Source organism: Phacochoerus africanus, chromosome 16 (assembly GCF_016906955.1).
Source record: "Phacochoerus africanus isolate WHEZ1 chromosome 16, ROS_Pafr_v1, whole genome shotgun sequence".
Lineage (NCBI taxonomy): Eukaryota > Metazoa > Chordata > Mammalia > Artiodactyla > Suidae > Phacochoerus > Phacochoerus africanus.
This window is the reverse complement of record NC_062559.1, coordinates 4999897-5019759: the sequence shown is the minus strand read 5'-3', so window position 1 is coordinate 5019759 and position 19863 is coordinate 4999897. Positions and strand designations below refer to the sequence as shown.

At 46.5% G+C, this 19863-nt stretch overlaps 1 protein-coding gene across 6 annotated transcripts in view; it reads right to left on the bottom strand.

Annotated features, from left to right (window-relative positions):
- Positions 1–18197, bottom strand: part of KMT2C (lysine methyltransferase 2C) — a 286669-nt gene extending 268472 nt beyond the window's left edge. For 5 of the 6 annotated variants that reach the window (XM_047762929.1, XM_047762935.1, XM_047762930.1 and 2 more), the window contains exon 1: positions 17812–18197. In XM_047762929.1, the coding sequence (XP_047618885.1) occupies positions 17812–17972 (161 nt within the window). In that variant the 5' untranslated portion in view covers positions 17973–18197. The remainder of the gene's footprint in view (positions 1–17811) is intronic. The other variant, XM_047762933.1, reaches the window with a different exon arrangement.
- Between the last annotated feature and the right edge of the window lie 1666 nt (positions 18198–19863).

The window sequence follows — 19863 nt, the reverse complement described above, 5'->3', positions numbered from 1 at the left end:
CATGAGGACTGACATACAGATCAATGGGACAGAAGAGAATTCAGATATAAACCCGTACATTTATGATCAAGGGATTTTCAACAAAGATGCTACGACAACTCAATGAGGAAAGGACAGTCTTCAACAAATTGTGCCGGAACAACTGTACATCCACTTGCAAAATCATTAGACTTTACCTCCCGCCACACACAAAATTAACTCCACATGTATCAATGACCCTAATGTAAAAACCTAACAGCATGAAAGTTTCTAGAAGTAAATGCATATCTTTTGGATCTTGGTGACAGAGTTCTCAGATATGGCACCAAAAGCACAATCCTAAGGGAAAAAAAACTCATAAACTAGACTTCATCAAAATTAGAAACCAAAGCATTTCAAAAGACTTTTTTTTATTACTCAATGAATTTTTTTTATATTTATAGTTGTACAAAGATCATCACAAAAGACATTGTTAAAAAATGAAGAGACGGAGTTCCCGTCGTGGCGCAGTGGTTAACGAATCCGACTAGGAACCATGAGGTTGTGGGTTCGATCCCTGGCCTTGCTCAGTGGGTTAAGGATCCAGCATTGCTGTGTAGGTTGCAGACAAGGCTCGGATCTGAGTGGCTGTGGCTGTGGCTCAGACTGGCAGCTACAGCTCCAACTGGACCCCTAGCCTGGGAACCTCCATATGTCAAGGGTACGGCCCTAAAACGACAAAAAAAAAAAATATGAAAAGTATAATGAAGACATCAAATCTCTCTGTCAGCACTTCAGCTCCTAATCCGTAAACTGAAAACACTGGAATAGAAGACTCTGAGGTTCGTTTCTAGTTCTGGGGTTAGATAATCTGAAAAAGAAAACTAGGCAAGTATTATTTCTTGGTGAAAAAGAATAGGGTGGGTTAATTACACCTCAAAAACTGGACAAACTATAGAAAAAGATGACATTTGTGGTTATAAGCATGAGGGTTGGGGGGAGGGGAACTGGATGAAGGGGTCAAAGGTACAAAGCCCCCGTCACATGGGATTGCTACGGATGTAACTCACAACATGACTAACAGAATTAACACTGCTGTACATTAGGTACCAGAGTACATATAAGAGAGAAAACCTTTATTTTTTCCTTTTTCTTTTGTATCTGTATGAGATGCTCACTAAACTTACTGTGCTACTCATAACATGGTGTATATAAGTCAAATTATTATGCTATCCGCCTTAAAACTACACAGTGTTGTATGCCAAAGACAACTCAGAAAAAAACTGGAAGAAGAAGAGTTCCCATCGTGGCTCAGTGGTTAACGAATCCGACTAGGAACTATGAGGTTGCAGGTTCGATCCCTGGCCTTGCTCAGTGGGTTAAGGATCCGGCATTGCCGTGAGCTGTGGTGTAGGTCGCAGACACGGCTCGGATCCCATGTTGCTGTGGCACTGGCGTAGGCCGGTGGCTACAGCTCCAATTCGACCCCTAGCCTGGGAGCAGCCCAAGAAAATGGCAAAAAGACAAAAACTGGAAGAGAAAAAGGAAAAATATGAGCATGCAAATTACTTTGGGTTCTCATTCTGGTCCACATAACACGACAAATGGGGTAAAGATACTCCCTCCACACCATCTTCCCAATTTTGGCAAGGTTTTTTGTTTGGGTTTTTTTGCTTTTTGTTTTTTTGTGGGGTTTTTTTTTTTTTTTTGGTCTTTTTAGGGCCGCATTCACGGCTTATGGAGGTTCCAGGCTAGGGGTCCAATCAGAGCTGTAGCCACCGGCCTACACCACAGCCACAACAACCCCAGATCACTGACCACTTAGCTAGGTCAAGGGTCAAACCCACATCCTCATGGATACTAGCTGGGTTTGTTAACTGCTGAGCCACAACTGGAACTCCCCAGTTCTTTTTTCTAGCAAAGATACCATGTTACTTTTCATCTTCAATGGCTCCCTACTGCCTACAGTAAAAATTCAAACCTCCCCCATACAGCATAAATTGGCATGACATTATAAATCAAATATAAGTTAATTTAAAAAAATGTTTGGGGAGTTCCCATCGTGGTGCAGTGGAAACGGATCTGACTAGGAAGCATGCATGAGGTTACAGGTTCAATCCCTGGCCTCAGCTCAGTGGGTTAAGGATCCAGTATTGCTGTGACCTGTGGTGTGGGTCACAGACACGGCTCAGATCCCACGTTGCTGTGGCTGTGGTGTAGGCAGGCAGCTACAGCTCTGATTAGACCCCTAGCCTGGGAACCTCCATATGCTGCGGGTGTGGCCCTAAAAGGACAAAAGACCAAAAAAAAAAAGTTTGCCTTCTCTTTTATTCAAACTTAACCAGTATACTTTCCCTTACTCATTTTCTCACCCAAATGGACTGGAGTTTCTTTCTTTCTTTGTGAGCATTTCTTTGTGAGCTTTACTGAAGTATAACTGACAAATAAAATTGCAAGATATTTAACACAAACATCATGATGATTTGATACGCACCGTGAAAGGGTTCCTCCCGTCTAAATCAATACATCCATCACCTCATACGTACACAGTGTGGCGGCGAACATCTGTGTTCTACTCGCCTGCAAACTTCCACTCTGTGACAGTGTCGCCCACCACAGAAGTGATGCTGTTAGGTCTGCAGATCCTATTTATCTCACAGCTGAAATACAACTGGAGATAACACAACTGCAGTTTTGTGGGGGTTTTTTTCTTTTTCGGGCCGCGCCTGAGACATATGCAAGTTCCCAGGCTAGGGCTCGAATCGGAGCTACAGCTGCAGGCCTACACCACAGCCACAGCAATGAGGGAGCCAAGCTGTCTGTGACCTACACCACAGCTCATGGCAACTCCAGAACCCTAACCCCCTGATCGAGGGCAGGGATTGAACCCAAATCCTCATGGATACTAGGCGAGCTCACTACCACTAAGCCACGACGGGAATTCCAAAACTGGAGATTTTTAAACAGCAAAAACCAGAGTCAGAGGCACCTGGATTCAAATCCTAACTCAATCACTTACTGACTTTGTGATCTTCCCGAAGCCTTAGCTCCATCACCTGTAAATCGGGAACTAATTAATTCTACTGCAAGCCACCACTGAGTATCCAACGAGAGAACCCACACGGCCATGCAGGGCCGTTCCCGGCCTTTCCGTTCTCTTCAACTGTTGGTTTTCGCTCTTCCAGACTCAACTCAGACGTCTTCCTCCAATTCCCCCGCCTCAAGTTCCCTCTTCCCTAAGCTTCCTCAGTACTTTGAGCATGTTCTACCACAGGAGCTGCTGCTTTGCCCTAGAGTTTGCCCTGAACTGGTAAAAACCGAGGGTAGGGATTGGGTCCTGTTGCGGTTTCTTCAGCACCCAGTAGCGACCAGGTAGTATCTTCCTCAGGCAATTAACAGAAAACAGAGAGACAAAGAAAACCCAACCGAAAAGACGACATACGCTTCAGGAACTTACTTGGGGGGGTGGAACTGATTTTAAGTCACCTATAATCTCATTAACATTACATAGCCATTTCATTTTTTTTATTTATTGGGGCTTTTTTTTCTTTTTTGGTTTTGTCTTCTCAGGGCCGCACCCGTGCCATGTGGAGGTTCCCAGGCTGGGGCAGAATCAGAGCTGTAGCCTCCAGCCTACACCACAGCCAAGCAACGCCAGATCTGAGCCTCGGCTGCGGCCTACACCATGGCTCATGGCAATACCGGATCCTTAGCCCACTGAGTGAGGCCAGGGATCGAACCTGTGCCCTCACAGATTCTAGTCAGACTCGCTTCTGCTGAGCCACGACGGGAACTCCCACAACAAATTTTAATATTTGATTTCTTCCCTCCTTTCATGTAGGAGAAAGGAAGAAAACATTAAGTACAGGGGAGAAAGAGAATTCTAGCTCCCTGGTGGTACAGTGGGTTAAAGAGCTGGTGTTGTCACTGCTGTGGCACAGGTTCAATCCCTGGCCCAGGAGCTTCTGTATGCCACAGGCGGAGCCAAAACAGAAAGAATAATCAACAGCCCAAGCCCTATGCCTCCTATACTATTTCTACCTCTGGAAAATGTTATTTTGTATTTAATAGTATTATTAAACACATCCCTTAATTGATATTTTGTAACACAACAGTCCACCAGATGGTCATACCCCATAATAGGCAACAAAACATACTCCCAAGTCAAATACGAATTTTTGGACTAAGCTAAATGTTACTCTACGTGATATTTATCAGTTCTTTTTACCATATTATTTCCAGATCTTCCTCCAGAAATGACGGGATTTCACTTCCCTACCCCCTTGAAAGTTAAATGCTTACGCATGATGTTCTCGGGCCAATGAAATGTAAATGAGACAAGACAAGCCCCACTTCTGGAGAGTCTCTGAGAGCCAGGGCACAATCTACCAGGTTCTCCTTTTCCTGCCTTGGCAGGTGCGGAAAGACAGAGATGGTGCCTCGCTCTACCTGGGCATAACTGCTAGAGCGGAAAGCTTCTAAACCAGCCCATGACCAAGGTGTACCACCAGCAAGAAATAAGCCTTCAGGAGTTCCCGTCATGGCTCAGTGGAAACGAATCTGACTAGCCTCCATGAGGAGGCAGGTTCAATCCCTCACCTCGCTCAGTAGGTTAAGGATCTGGTGTTGCCGTGAGCTGTGGTTGTGGTGTAGGTCGAAGATGCAGCTCGAATCTGGCGTTGCTGTGGCTGTGGTGTAGTCCGGCAGCTACAGCTCCTACTGGAACCCTAGCCTGGAACCTCCAACATGCCATGGGTGCAGCCCTAAAAAGCAAAAAAAGCAAAAAAGGAAATAAGCCTTTCCAGCCTGCAGTCACTGAGAACTGAGGTTGTTTGTCGCCCGGCATATCCTAAATATTCTGACATACACACAGAGAGGAGTTTAGTATTTCTGTATGACATCCCCCTCTCCAGCTTTAAGAATGTTCTGCACCAAGTTGAGTCTCACATTTATTACCACACTTTTTAAAATATGGAATAAATTTTAGGATCTTTTTCAAAAAAAATAAAGACAGCCCAAGGGTTAGCAGAATAGTCAAATATTTTCAATGAAAAGATTTTAAAAATTCAATTAATTGCACAGAAAAACGGCCAAGTGTACAGGGACAGTGTATAAACAGCAGCATGCTAATACTCCCCTATTTACCCAAACTATTTCTACTACTTCCTCTCCCTGCAGAAACTGAATAACAGAGACTCAGGGTTCAACAGAGCACTACAAGCAGTCACTACCAATCAATTAGGGTCGGCTCTCAATATGAAATCGATTTGCCACCTCAACTGGTTCCATGTCATCATTCTCATACACTAGAAAACCCAGACCTATGGAAGCCAACAGGTTGCTCGAACTCGTGGAGACGATTGCCTGCTTCTGCAACATCCATTCCCACCCTCAGTAACACTCTAAATCTGTTCTGGTGGTGGTCTCTTTGTAATACACAGAAATAGGGAATCACTATTTGTGCACCAGGAACTAACACAGTGTTGTAGGTCAAATACTATAAAAACAAAGAAACTGGAGTTCCGGGCGGGGGGGGGGGGGTGAAACTCACAGAAAAAGAGATCAGATTTGCAGTTATCAGAGGAAGGGGGTTGAGGAGAGCCAGGTGGATCAAGGTGATCAAAAAAGAACTAAGTGCTAGGGATGTAATGCACAACATGATTTAATGTAATTAACACGGTGGTATGTTGTATTATAAAAGTTTCAGGAGTTCCCGCCGTGGCGCAGTGGTTAACGAATCCGACTGGGAACCATGAGGTTGCGGGTTCAGTCCCTGCCCCTGCTCAGTGGGTTAACGATCCGGCGTTGCCGTGAGCTGTGGTATGGGTTGCAGACGCGGCTCGGATCCCGAGTTGCTGTGGCTCTGGCGTAGGCCGGTGGCTGCAGCTCGGATATGACCCCTAGCCTGGGAACCTCCATATGCCGCAGAAGCGGCCCAAAGAAATAGCAAAAAAAAAAAAAAAAAAAAAAAAAGTTTCTAAGACAGTAAATTCTAAGAGTTCCTATCACAGAGTTCCCATTGCAGCTCAACAGGTTAAGGACCTGACATTGTGGCGATGCAGGTTCGATCCCTGGCGTTGCTCAGTGGGTTAAGGATCCGGCATTGCCACAAGCTGCGGAGTAGGTCTCAGATGCAGCTCAGATCTGGTGTGGCTGTGGAGAATAAACACTCCTATTCAAGTCGATGTTACTTAGGGGTTTTCTATCACACAAAGACAGACCTAATCCAGGCTCAGGAAGAGAGCTCATCTATTCTGACACAGAGTTTATGATATTCCAAATATATACATGTATGAAATCTCTGTATGTCCAAAGTAAAAATCATACCCTTATGAAGGCTGATATTCATAATTATTTTATCTTATCTAATTATAATCCAATCTACAATATAACAACTATATTTTGAAATACCACTTAAATTCCTCAATAATTAAAAAATCTCTATTTCAAAATACCGTAGTGAAATGGGGGACAGAAGTTAGGGGTTAGTCTCACTTAACTATCTCAGTAAAAATAAGCTAGAAAACAGTAATGATTTTTTTTTTTCTGCACTCACGGCATGCACAAGTTCCCAAGCCAGGGATCAAGCCAGTGCCACAGCAGTGACAGTGCATGATCCTTAACCCTCTGAACCACCAGGGAACTCTGTGATTTTTATCATTTATATCTCAAATATTTCTTAAGAATCTCTTGGAATTCCCGTTGTGGCACAGTGAAAGCTAATCTAACTAGGAACTGTGAGGTTGTGGGTTCGATCCCTGGCCTCGATCAGTGGGTTCCGGATTTGACATTGCCGTGAGCTGTGGTGTATGTTGCAGACATAGCTTGGATCTGGCATTGCTATGGCTGTGGTGTAGGCCAGCAGCTGTACCTCCGATTAGACTTCTAGCGTGGGAACCTCCATATGCTATGGGTGTGGCCCTAAAAAGAAAAAAAAAAAAAAAAGAATCCTGCTATATGGTTTATTATAGCAAAATCTAACAAATTAAAACAACAACCTTCCGTTTTTTCATAATTTTCCAGTCTGGGCTGGGCTCAGCTGGCTGGTTCCTCTGCTAGTGTCAGTGATGGTCAGTTCTGTAGCTTATTCAACAAGCAAACTGATGAGGGGCTGAAGTCAGCTAGGACACTGGAAGAGCAGGGCATCTCTTTTCCTAGGAAGTCTCAGGATCCCTCCCTCCCAACTCGTCTCTCCAGCAAGGTATGATGATGGCGCTCCAAGCATGCAAAAGTGGAAGGCCCTGGCCTTAAACATGGGCCCCAAACTAGCACGAGAGCTGCCTTCTGCTGATGAGAGTCAGCCGCTGGGACAGACAAGGTGCCAGGGGAGGTGAGTAACAGCATGACTACTAGTAGTGTTCACGGGGGGTCACCAACATAACAAACTACCTTCTCCCCCTTCAGTTACTGAACATGTTAACTGACACCTGATGTGTGACCGCTAGCATTCTACAATCTCTCTGGGGCTCAAGTGTTTGCAAAGTAAGGGGTTAGACTAAATGCTCTTGGAATTCTCATCTAGCTTTAATGTTCTATAACTCTCTAAGTACTGACAAGAGAAAAACTTGGACATACTAACCAAATGCCTCAATCCTGGTAGAATAATTCATTGATAACCGTTTTAAGGTAACGAATATGGTTATTCTTTAATAGGTTTCATACTGTTATTTCATATGCAACTGGGTGTTTACTCCAAACATGCAGTGTATGTCCTTAGGATCCAAAATATCAGGAAATCAAGGAAGATGTTTTTTTTTGCTAGGTTCCACTGAAAGATGACATTAGGAACAAAACCACGGAGTTCCTGTTGTGGTCAGCGGTAACGAACCCGACTTGTATCCATGAGGATGCAGGTTCCATCCCTGGCCTCACTCAGTGGGTCAAGGATCCAGCGTTGCCGTGATGTGTAGTGTAAGTCACAGACTTGGCTCAGATCCCATAGTGCTGTGGCTGTGGTGTGTGTCGGCAACTGTAGCTCTGATTCAACCCCTAGCCTGGGAACCTCCCATGCCATGGGGGCAGCCCTAAAAAGACCAAAACAGAGTAACAAAACCACACAAGAGAGCTCTTGTGGCGCAGCAAGTTAAGGATCTGGTACTGTCACTGCAGCAGCCTGGGTCGCTGCTGTGGTGTGGGTTCAATCCCTAGCCCAGAAGCTTCCACATGCCACATGTGCAGTCAAAAAAAAAAAAAAACTAAAAAGAACAAAACCACACAAACTTCACTATGACCATTAACTATGTTGTTTCCAATGAAAATGGATTACACTGAAGTATAAAGATCAAAAGTGATACAGTACAAATAGACATATCATTTTATTTTATTTATTTATTTACTTTTTTGTCCACTGTCTTTTTAGGGCTGCATCCACAGCATATGGAGGTTCCCAGGCTAGGGGTCGAGTTGGAGCTGAAGCAGCCGGCCTACACCACAAGCACAGCAACACAGGATCCAAGCCACATCTGCGACCTACACCACCGCTCATGGCAATGCCAGATCCTCGACCCACTGAGCAAGGTCAGGGATCAAACCTGCATCCTCATGGATACTAGTCAGGTTGGCTAACCACTGAGCCACAACGGGAACTCCAACATTAAGTCATTTTAAAACAACCTAATAAGTCTTATTTAGGGAGAACTACTAATAAAACCATGGTCAGCAGAACTATAATATAAAACGATAACTATGACAACATTCCTAAGTTTGGCTAATAAATTTTTTTTTCTTTTTGGGGCCGCACCCTGGCATATGGTAGTTCCCAGGCTAGAGAACCAAATGAAGCTGCAGCTACCCACCTACACCACAGCCACAGCCACGGGGGATCTGAGCCCTATCTGCAACCTACACAGTGCGTAGCTCAAGGCAACGCCAGATCCCTATCCCACTGGGCAAGGCCAGGGATTGAGGGCCCGTATCCTCATACATATCCACAAACTAGTCAGATTTGTTTCCACTGTGCCACATTGGGAACTCCAATAAAAAATTTTGTAATGATTTTGTAATAATGTTACTATATACACAACTTGTAGGGAATTGTTTTGTTTTTCAGGTGTTTTAAGAAATGTTCTAAAGAAATTTCTGCTGACTTTGCTTTTTTAATCTTTCTTTTTCTCGTTATAACAGGGACAGCTATGCGGAAATCTCTATCACCGTACCCCCGTAACTTCTGCATGATTTTATGCCACAGCCTTTTTAGTACATTCTTCAAGGTCAGGCAAACACCTGATGATAACCGATGACAGCAGTAGAAACTGTAAAACCACAAATTCTTTTAATACCACCTGCAGTAGTATTTAGTGTGTACCAGACATGTTCAAAATTCTACATATATATAAATTCAGAACAATCCTAAACTCAATGTGCTAGTATATCCACTTTGCAGATAAGGCAATCGAGGCACAAAAAAGTTAAGTCACTTTCCAAAGTAAAACAGCTGATAATTAGTCAAGCCAGGTTTGAATGCAGGTAATCTTGGTTCCAGAAGCAGTGATGTCCCTAGAACTTAGTATTCGCAGTTATAAAACAAGATTATAGTTTTAAATTTAGCGACTATTTATTTATTTATTTATTTTAATGAGAATTGCAACGTTTATTTCAGGTTCTCTCTTTGTTTCGTATTTTGTTTTTATTTTTTGTCACACAGGCAGTGTGCGGGCCAGGGATTGAACCTACACCTCACAGCAGCAACCAGAGCGACAGCGGGGAGAACACAGGAGCCTCAACCCGCTAGGCCATCAGAGAACTCCCTAGCAACTTTTTAAAAACTGCACACGTATAGGGAGTTCCCATCATGGCACAGCAGAAACAAATCTGACTAGGAACCATGAGGTTGCAGGTTTGACCCCTGGCCTCGCTCAGTGGGTTAAGGATCTGGCGTTGCTGTGGCTGTGGTGAAGGCCAGCAACTGTAGCTCTGATTAGAGCCCTAGCCTGGGAACCTCCATGTGCTGCAGGTGCGGCCCTAAAAGGACAAAAAGACCAAAAAAAAAAAAAAAAAACAACACTGCACATGTATATATATATGAAAGTATATGTATTAATATTTACAACATACCCTTCCAAATCATTTTCTATGCACAAAATATATACAGAGTTCGGGCTTGTGTATTTTTTACAAGGTAAGAGTATTCAATTACTGCTTGCAACTCTTGTAAATTTTTCCTCAGGTCGATAAATAGACATTCTCCCATATTGGTACCCACAGGTCTATCTCTCAGCCCTGACTGAAAAAGAAAAAACTTACATGGTAACCCACGGGGAGGTATTTTGTTCTTGCCAATTTTTCTCTACCAGTCTTCTACCCTTCTCCGCTGCCATGAGCATCTGTGCATGTATATGCTGGCCTGTTTGTACTAGGAATATATTCTGATTTCCTTTCTCATCTTTACGGGCTTTCTTGGTGCCTTTGTCCTCACCTAAGGGTAAGTAAGCACCCTAATCCTTTTCACTATTTTCCACACATTCTCCATATTCCCAGGGATCTCAGGTAAATCACATGTTTTTATTTTCATTATAGCTGATTTACAATGTTCTGTACAGCAAAGTGACCCAGTTATACATATATATACATTCTTTTTCTCATATTTCTTCCACCGTGTTCCATCACAAACGTAATCATGTTTCCATCACATTTTTAATCACCTACCCTAATCTGTCTCAACTCTAATCCCATATCCCCAAATACTCCCAGACAGTTCTATCTTATAGACACCTAAACCAGAAACTCAAAATTCCTCCTCTGCACTGACTAAACTTCTTCCTTTCCATCAGCACGACGAAGAATCTATCTTCTGCCTAGATCACCACACACCAGAACCTGCAACACCCTGTATCTCTGCCTCTGGGTACCTCCTTCCTTCATATTGTTACCAGGATGGTTTTTTCCTAAAATAGCCATCATCACATCATCAAGTGTTAAGAGTGTCTACATTCAACTGTATAAAATGTACACAGAATACAAAATAACAGAAGAATATTCCTGCCCTCGAGAAGACAACAAACAGCTATTTTTAAAACCTCAATTTAAAAAATAAAATAATCTAGGCATAAAGCAGAGACTAAAGACCTATAGTCCACTGGTGGCCACAGACTGGACCTAGCCCACAAGTACAGTCCCAAATGGCATTTTAAATCTTATGTATTGGGAGTTCCCATTATGGTGCAGAGGAAACGAATCGGACTAGGAACCATGAGGTTGCGGGCTCGATCCCTGGCCTTGCTCAGCGGGTTAAGGATCTGGCACTGCTGCAAGCTGTGGTGTAGGTCGCAGACACAGCTCGAATCTGGCGTGGCTGTGGCTGCAGTATAGGCCAGCAGCGACAGCTCCAATTGGACTCCTAGCCTGGGAACCTCCATATGCCTCGGGTTCGGCCCTAAAAAGACAAAAGACAAAATAAATAAATAAATAAATAAATAAATAAATAAATCTTATATATTAAAATCAAGAGATTTCAAACAAAAACCAAATTTCCAGCCCTTGCAGAAAAAAACAGAGTCTCTACAAACATCTCAGTCTCATCTGGCAACCATCAGCCAGAATTTTCAATTTCACTTAAGCAAGGCATAGACTCCTAGGACTCTCCAGGCTGTTTCTGTTTGTTTGCTTGCCTGCTTGCTTGTTCTATGGCTGCACCTGCAGCATATGGAAGTTCCTAGGCCAAGGACGGAATTCAAGCCACAGCTGCAACCTACACAGCAAGGCCAGATCTTTCAACCCACTGCCCTGGGCCAGGGATCTAACACCCACTCCACAGCGACCGTAGCAGCACCACGGCAGGAACTCTTCTCCAGGCTGTTTTTATCCACCGTTTTCTCCCCAACTCAAGGCCTTAAAGGTCAGCTGTCACTCAGGAGCTTATGAACTCACTGAAACTACCTACATGGTCCCTGTAAACAGTTCATAAGCCCTGGATCATAAAGCCCACACTTACCAGGCTGGCATTCAAGGGCCATCACAGGTCGGCCCCAACCCGCACATGAAGCTTCTGCTCTAGTCACACTCCACCAAAAACACCTTTCACACTTCCTGCAAAACCTATTCATTCACTCGGCCATCCCAGAACAGCCTCTCACTTTCTTCTCGCTCCAAGTGGCTAAGTCCTATGGCTCCTTCGAGACCTAATCCATGTACTCCTTCCTCCCAATCTTTGCGGCCCCTTCTGGGCCACACTCTTCTTCCAGAATTGACTCTCCACCTCGGCATATATTTAACCCTTACACGCTCTGTGAATAACATATGCCAAATACAAAATCTAAAAAGTTACAGAAAAGTATTTCTTAGACTTAAACAATTTCAGCATTTGAGCATCATACGTAGTCACTACCACTACAAAATTTTTTTTTTTTCCTGTCTTTTCTAGGGCCGCTTCCCATGGCACATGGAGGTTCCCAGGCTAGGGGTCACACTGGAGCTGTAGCCGCCAGCCTACGCCACAGCCACAGCAACATAGGATTCGAGCCACGTCTGCGACCTACACCACAGCTCTGGGCAACACCGGATCCTTAACCCGCTGAGCAAGGCCAGGGATCGAACCCACAACCTCATGGTTCCTAGTCGGATTCATTAACCACTGTGCCACGACAGGAACTCCAACCACTACAAAATTCATAGCAGAAGCAAAGCCAAACAATTTTTCTTTTATGTGACTCTTTTCTAGAGAAAGTATAAAAAAGCTGTGTCATTCCCACTTCTCTTAAGTTCTTTAAAAAGGCTGACACTTCCAATTACAAATCAAGACGAATCTTTCTGCTAAATGTTCACATTAACCACTACCATATATATATATATATATATGTATATATATATTTATATGCAGGCCACCACCAACACGAAGAGAAGAGAAACCATCCCTACTTCACTCCATAACTTTTGAACTAATACCACCAGGGAGTTTTGAAAATAGCACTACAGCACAATTGTGATCAAAATTTTAAAACAGAAGATGAAGGGATTAATCAACTTGCTGAAAACAAAGAGGACCCAAAATAATTTTAGAAAGAAACAAAAGAGATAGAGGGATGCAGGGAGCAAGGGACACACACACACACACACACACACACACACACACACACACACATATTGGAAAGTTTATTCTGTATCGGCTAAAAATTATGTTTAGTCCCACTGTCTCAAAGATTAAAAGCTCTATCAGATGCTGTCAAGAGTGTCTCACACTCCCCACCAGGTGAGAGCAGAGAGCACCTAAAGTTCTCTGTAACTAAAAACTGACCGTTTTCATATCGGAAGGTCATTGAGGCTTCATGGAAGCCCCTCAGTCATAACCATAAGTGGCTTAAGGATACAAGGTTGACAATCACTTTCTTCCCAGAAGAAATCTGATTCTGGCCTGAGGAATAACGTGCAGTTTTGCAAAAAGGTGGGGCAGAAGGGGAGGGGTAGAGCAGTTATGTCTGGTCACCCAGCAAACTCACTACAAATCTGGCAGAGCAGATAATAAGAAAATGTACTAAATCACTATTTTCTAGATGGGAAAATAAACCGCTGTGATACTTTCAAATTTACGTAGAAATCCATTTATCGAGTTCACATATTAATAACCATATTATACTGAACATAAAATTGTATATTAAACTAAAAACATCGTATTCAAAGACAAGAGATTTCATCAATAAGACCAATAGAACAACAGCAAACTATAATGTGGCCACCTAACAGATAAGAGAGGCTGCCATTCTGGGACCAGCTTTTCAAGTAAATTAAAACATTCCAGTACCCATTAAGTACTAGAGGCCAGTAATTACCAAAAATTTTCACTTATCTAATTTCTTGAAAAACAGCAAAGAGTAACTATCATAAAAACTGATAATCTGCATTATCTCAAAAAAGCACAAATAATAATAGTGATATCTCTCAACTATAAACCATTGTTTTATGGAACCACATATATTATAATGCAATACAGATTTTTTTTTTTTGGTCTTTTTTTGCCTTTTCTAGGGCCACTCCCGAGGCATATGGAGATTCCCAGGCTAGGGGTCTAATAGGAGCTGTAGCCACCGCCCTCCGCCAGAGCCACAGCAACGTGGGATCCGAGCCGCGTCTGCAACCTACACCACAGCTCACAGCAACGCCAGATCCTTAACCCACTGAGCAAGGACAGGGATCGAACCCACAACCTCATGGTTCCTAGTTGGATTCGTTAACCACTGCGCCACGACAGGAACTCCAATAAAGATTTTTTTTTGTTTCACGTATTTCAAGTTCACAGCTATGAAAATTGGAAATTTTCATGGGGAAGGGGACCTTACAAATATAGAAGAGTAATAGTCACCTGCAGCATAGCCATTTTTTCCTCGTCCCTTTTATGATATCACTGGTTGTGCCTAATTTTTCTACAACAGTAATGCTCAAGGTGACTTTTTAATAACAGAAATTATCCTCTGAAAAGAAAGTGGTTCAGGGTATAAAGAGGTGATTCAAAAAGGGTCAAGGATGGTGCCTCAGAAATCCTATCCCCATCACCTGCTGCTTCTGTGCCCCCTTTACCCCCACCTCTTAACATCAACTTTGCTGACTTGGTAAGAAACATGGCAGAAGGCTTCCTGGGCTTCCCAGCTTAGTAATGTGAATATACAGTCTGAGGAAGAAAAAAACAAAAAATTAAAAAATTAAAAAAAAATAAAAGCCAAGCTTCAGAAATAATTTCCTCAACCTTAATAGAAAATAACTCCACCTCTGGTATGTGCCTACCCTGGAGTAGGAGCTTCTTCAGCAATGGGAAGACCTGCACCTCTGATAAAGATTATGAGCTACTCCAAATAACCACAAAACAGAGAGTCCTTACCGTCAAAAAGAACTTTTGGACAAACGCAAATTTCACCGTTCCACCTGACATGTCCCTCTTTATACGCCTAGGTTTCAAACTCTGCCTAAGAGCAATAGCTTCACTTCAAAAGTCTTGACGTTGGGTAGTAAACATAATTTTAAATTAATAATAATTAAAGTAAAACCAGTCACTAGAAATCTTTTCAAATGTGATAAAAACATAAAAATTATCTAACACTATGAAACAAGAAAATGCTTATTTACCTATTAAAATTTCAAAAACTTATACTCAAAGACTGTGTAATTACTAATGCAGTCACCTTTTTATTTTATGCCAAAATAGAAAAAAAAAATCCTACTTTTAAAAAACAGCATCTTCTTTAACGTAAAACCACCCCCCTACTGACCATCAAAATAACATTAACAATTAAACACTGCCTCCCACAAAGATATTAATTTTCATTTCCTAGGTAAGCATTCGCAATTCCACATAATTTTAACGTTTACAACCTAATTCACGTTGGTTACACATCGGTTTCACTTTCAGGATCTGCACTACCCAGCTAACTACAGGGTCTTTTCTGAATGTATCTTAATACAGTGCAGAGACACACAATTGCCAGCCCTTCTCCTGGCTTTCCATTTCACACATGTGTCCATTTACATGTTTCTAAAACAAGAGGAGATTCCATTCCCTTCAAAAGACACACCTAATTTTAAAGGATTCACTAAAAAGTTTGGAACCATCAAAGTTACCACTATAGACTTAATTACCTATAAGGAACAATGTACTAGTCTTCATATCTGAAAGAGAAAACTCTCTCAACTCTTAGAAATGTTCTAAACATTTTTCCAAAGTGTTAATGTTTTTATACTGTTAGACTAGGGTCGTTCTGTAAAAATGTTTTAACTTCTCAGAAAGCTACCTTTTCCTCATTCATAATGTGAGATAAAAATTAAAATAATAGGAGTTCCCATCGTGGTGCATCAGAAACAAATCCAACTAGGAACCATGAGGTTCTGGGTTCAATCCCTGGCCTCACTCAGTGGGTTAAGGATCCGGTGTTGCTGTGAGCTGCGGTGTAGGTCGCAGAAGCAGCTCGGACCCTTCGTGGTTGTGGCTGTGGTGTAGGCCAGCAGCTGTAGCTCCAATTTGACCCCTAGCCTGGAACCTCCATATGCCACAGGTGCAGCCCTAAAAAGCTAAAGTAAAATAAAATAAAATAAAACAATAAAGTGATAATACTCTACACCAATCTTTCTTCTGATGAACCCAGTTGTGCTAATACAAATGAGCTCATTTCAATCTCAGGGGAAGTGAGCATGCACACACCCACACACACACACTAGTATGTGTAGGGGTGAGGAGCCTAAAAACACAGATAGGTCCACTTTTTCTAGAGTAAGAGTTTAAAAACAAATTTAAAACATGTAATAATCCCAAATTAATGTTGAGAAAGGAAAGAAACCAAGAAATGTTGAAAATGGGAAGCAGTTAAAACCCTACTATGGCTTGATATGTGTTGTTTTAAAGGATATTTTTAAAAAGTGGCAAAGGAATTTCAAGTTCAAACTGCACCTTCCTTCTCCAAATTTCAGTTAATGTAGGAATAACAAAGGCACTTTATATCAAACATTACAATGCCAGTGGCATAATAAACCCTAAAACTGTGTATCACAAAGAAGCTAATGTAATAATGTATACATCCTGTTTCCCTCACGATTTGTCAGAGCTGGTAACAAAATATGGAGGCAAGTTGAAGGCCCTGAATCATTTTCATAGTAAAAGGATCGCAAAGCAAAAAAGAGCACACATCTAGTCAAGGGCTGCATGGGCTTCCCACAAGCCCGTTCTGCCCTGCCTGGCTAACACTATTTTTACTCTGTATCAGCAAACGTTAACTAAATTACTCAATTACTAAATGAGTGCACCCGGTCAAAAAAACCAAAACAAACAAAAAACCCCAGACTATCCATAGCCGGGCTCGGCGTCCGGGTGCACCCTTCCACTGCCACCCGTTCAATGAGATGATCGTATAATGAAATGAGTAAGCAATACACGCCATTCTACAACTCCGAAAGGCATTCACGGACCTGCCATGGCACCCGCAACAGCCACAAGCGCTGAGCGACTCGCCCGCACTAAAACGGGTTTCTTAATTCACAGGCAAAGTTGTCGTACAAGCATTCTGCAAAAAGACGTTTCTGATCACCGAACAGCCCTAATGTCCGTTCGAAAGCCCACGAAAGCGACTCCCGAGCCGGTAACAGCTCAGAGCGGCGACTTCGCTCTAAGTTCAGCCACCTTTCCATCTGCATTCTCTGAGCCAACGTGCCCTTCCCGTTCGGCCTGGGGTGGGGACCCTGAGTGCGTTTCCAAAACTTGCCGCACGCCGTCCCCTGAAGCTGGGCGAGCACACGAGAGTTGTGCTCTTCGGCGCCCGCCGGGCGGTGCGGGGCTGGGGTGGGGGAGGGGCGGAGGGAGAAGTCAAAGGACTTCCTAATCTATCATTAAAGGCGGAAAGCATAGGTTTGGGAGCGAGAAAAGTTGAAGGAGCAGCTAGCTGACAAAGAAAACCAGCCCTAGCTCCGTGCGTTTCCTCCCGCCCAGCGGCCCGGGCCGGGAGACCACCTGGCCCAGGCATTTGACAGCTCGGCGAGCGTCCCGGAGCGCGCCGGCCGGGGCCGCCTAGGTGAGCTCCGGGCTTGCTGTGCCAACGACCCGGCGAGCCCAAGAGGAATCTGCCAGAAACGTCGCCAAAACCAGAAGCTCCGAGAAAACACGGCGCGAGGGCCAAACTAAAAAGTAAAGTGTGACGGCGGCGCGAGCCGTCGGAGCCCGGCCGGGCGGAAGGAGGTGCGGGGCGGCCGCGGGAGGCCGGGCGCGGGGCGCGGGGCGCGGGGCGGGCGGGCGCCCCGGGCCGGAGCCGCGCGGCTGGCGCGGGCCCCACCCCCACCCCGCGGGGGCGGCCGGGGGCGCGCGGGGGCGGCGGGGCCGGGCGCGCCGGTGACAGCTCCGGGCCGGCGCCGCGGCTGGCTCCCGGCCTGGCTCCCTCACACTCAACTTACTTCTTTCTGGCTCTCTGGAAAGGGGAAGCGCCATCTTTGCGAGGCCGGCCCCGAGGTCTTTTGTCTGCGGCTGCGGGGCTCGGGGCCGGGGCTCCGGGCTCCTCGGGGGGTGGTGGCGGCGGCTGCGGCTGCTCCGCGCTCTTGTCCTCCTCCGACGACATCCTAGTCACCAGGAAAGACACATGGATCCCGGTCCTCCTCCTGGGGGGCTCCTCCCGCCGCCGCCGCCGCCGCCGCGGCCGCCGCCGCCGCCGCTGCTGCTCGGGTTCCTCCTCCCCGGCTCAGCCTCTCGCATTTCCCGCAGCCCCGGGAGCAGCAGCAGCAGGTACCGGGAGAGGCGGCAACATGGAGCGAGCAGGACACGCACTCACACACATACGCGCGGGCGCGCGCACCTCGGCGCGCAGGGGCCGGGCGGGGGGCGGCGGGCGGGGCGGGCGGGAGGGAGGGGCCGGGCCGGGCCGGGCCGGGGCGGGGAGGTGCGGGCGGGGCGGGCGGGCGCCGGGCGGTGCGGGTGCCGGCGCGGGTGCGGGCGCGGGCGCGGGGCGGGCGGCGCCGGGCGGGGCGGGGCGGGGCTACTGCGGGGCACGGGGGGGGGGGCACCGGCCCCGGGGTCTCCGCCCGCGCCCCTCCCCCAGGCCGCCCGCCGCGGGGAGGAGAGAGGGGCCGCGGCGCGGGGAGCGGCGGGCCCGCGGGGCTGGCTGGCGGGCGGGCGGGGGTCGCGCCCCCCGCCGGCTGCCCCTCCCCCGCGCGAGCCGCGTCTGGCCGGGCGGCGGCGGCGAAGTTTTGACAGCTGCTCCAGTTGTTGTGGGTTCCGGGCTGCGCGAGCGCCGGCCCCCAGCGCCCGCCCTCCTGGGCAGGGGAGGAGGAAGTTTTGCGGGTGTGCGTGTACCACACACAGACACACACACGACCGTGGCCGTCGCGCGAGGGCCGCGCCGGGTCTCCCCCGGGCGCCCCGCACCACAGACCTCTCAAACTCGCTGCCGTCTCGCCCACACACGGCCGCCGCGACGCCCCCGCCCCCTCCCCCACTCCGCTGGCCCCACCGCCCCCCGCGCGCCACCGCTGCCACTCACGGGGCTCGCTCCGCGCATGCGCCGCCCGCGGACGCGCCGCCGCCGCTGACCTCACCGCCCCTCCCCCGCCCCCGCTCCCTCCTCCTCTGACGCGGCGGTCGGGCGGCGCGGCGGCTCCGGCTCCGGCTCCGGCTCCGGAGAGCGCCAAGCTGCGGATAGGAGAATCCGGGATCGGGGTCGGGGAACTCCGCGGAGGGAGAGCGAGGATGAGGAGGGCCGCGTCCCCGCTGCGAAGGCGCTCGGCCTCCCTGGACGTGCAGGGGAGCGCAGGGCAGGTCCGGCGCCGCGCGCGGCCGGACCTGGGCTCCTCTGGGCGCCTCCCCTCCCCCCCCCCCGCCTCCCCCTCCCCCCCTCCCCCCGGCGGGGCGCGTAGACCGGCCCAGAGGGACTCCGCCGGGCGCACGTTCAGCGTTCTTTCGTTTTAATGCGCGTCTATGGAGAAAAATGGAGTGCAACTTCGTTCTAATCCAATTCCGAGGGTAGTTTCGTTATCACAGCGTCCTTTTTTTAATGATCCAGAAAGGGTTTATAAAGCTGTTAGACAAAAAGAACGATGACATTTTGAGGAAGAAAATGCTGAAAGTCATAATAAACCGATAAAATCCCAACGCGGTTTGTTAACGTTCCGTGTGTTGTGATGAAGCGACAAAAGTCGAAGTACTTGTAAGCCACCTCGAGTAACACATTGAGAACGGTAAAAGGGAAGGGGGCTCGAATGAGAAAATCGGCAATGTGCGCTTAGGAAGGAGAGTTCAAAGGCGGGAGTCTGGGTTTCTTATTCTCACCGGGATTAACACTTGGGCTCTGGGCTCGCCTCTCCTCTCCACTCACTAGGGGACTTTGAATTGGGAGAAAGACCTATCAACCATTTCAAAAGGTAAACTATCATTTTTTAGGCGTTTGCTCTAGGCCGGACACGCTGGGCACTTTCTGATTATGGTTTTTTTTTCAATCTTCACAACAGTTTCAGTAT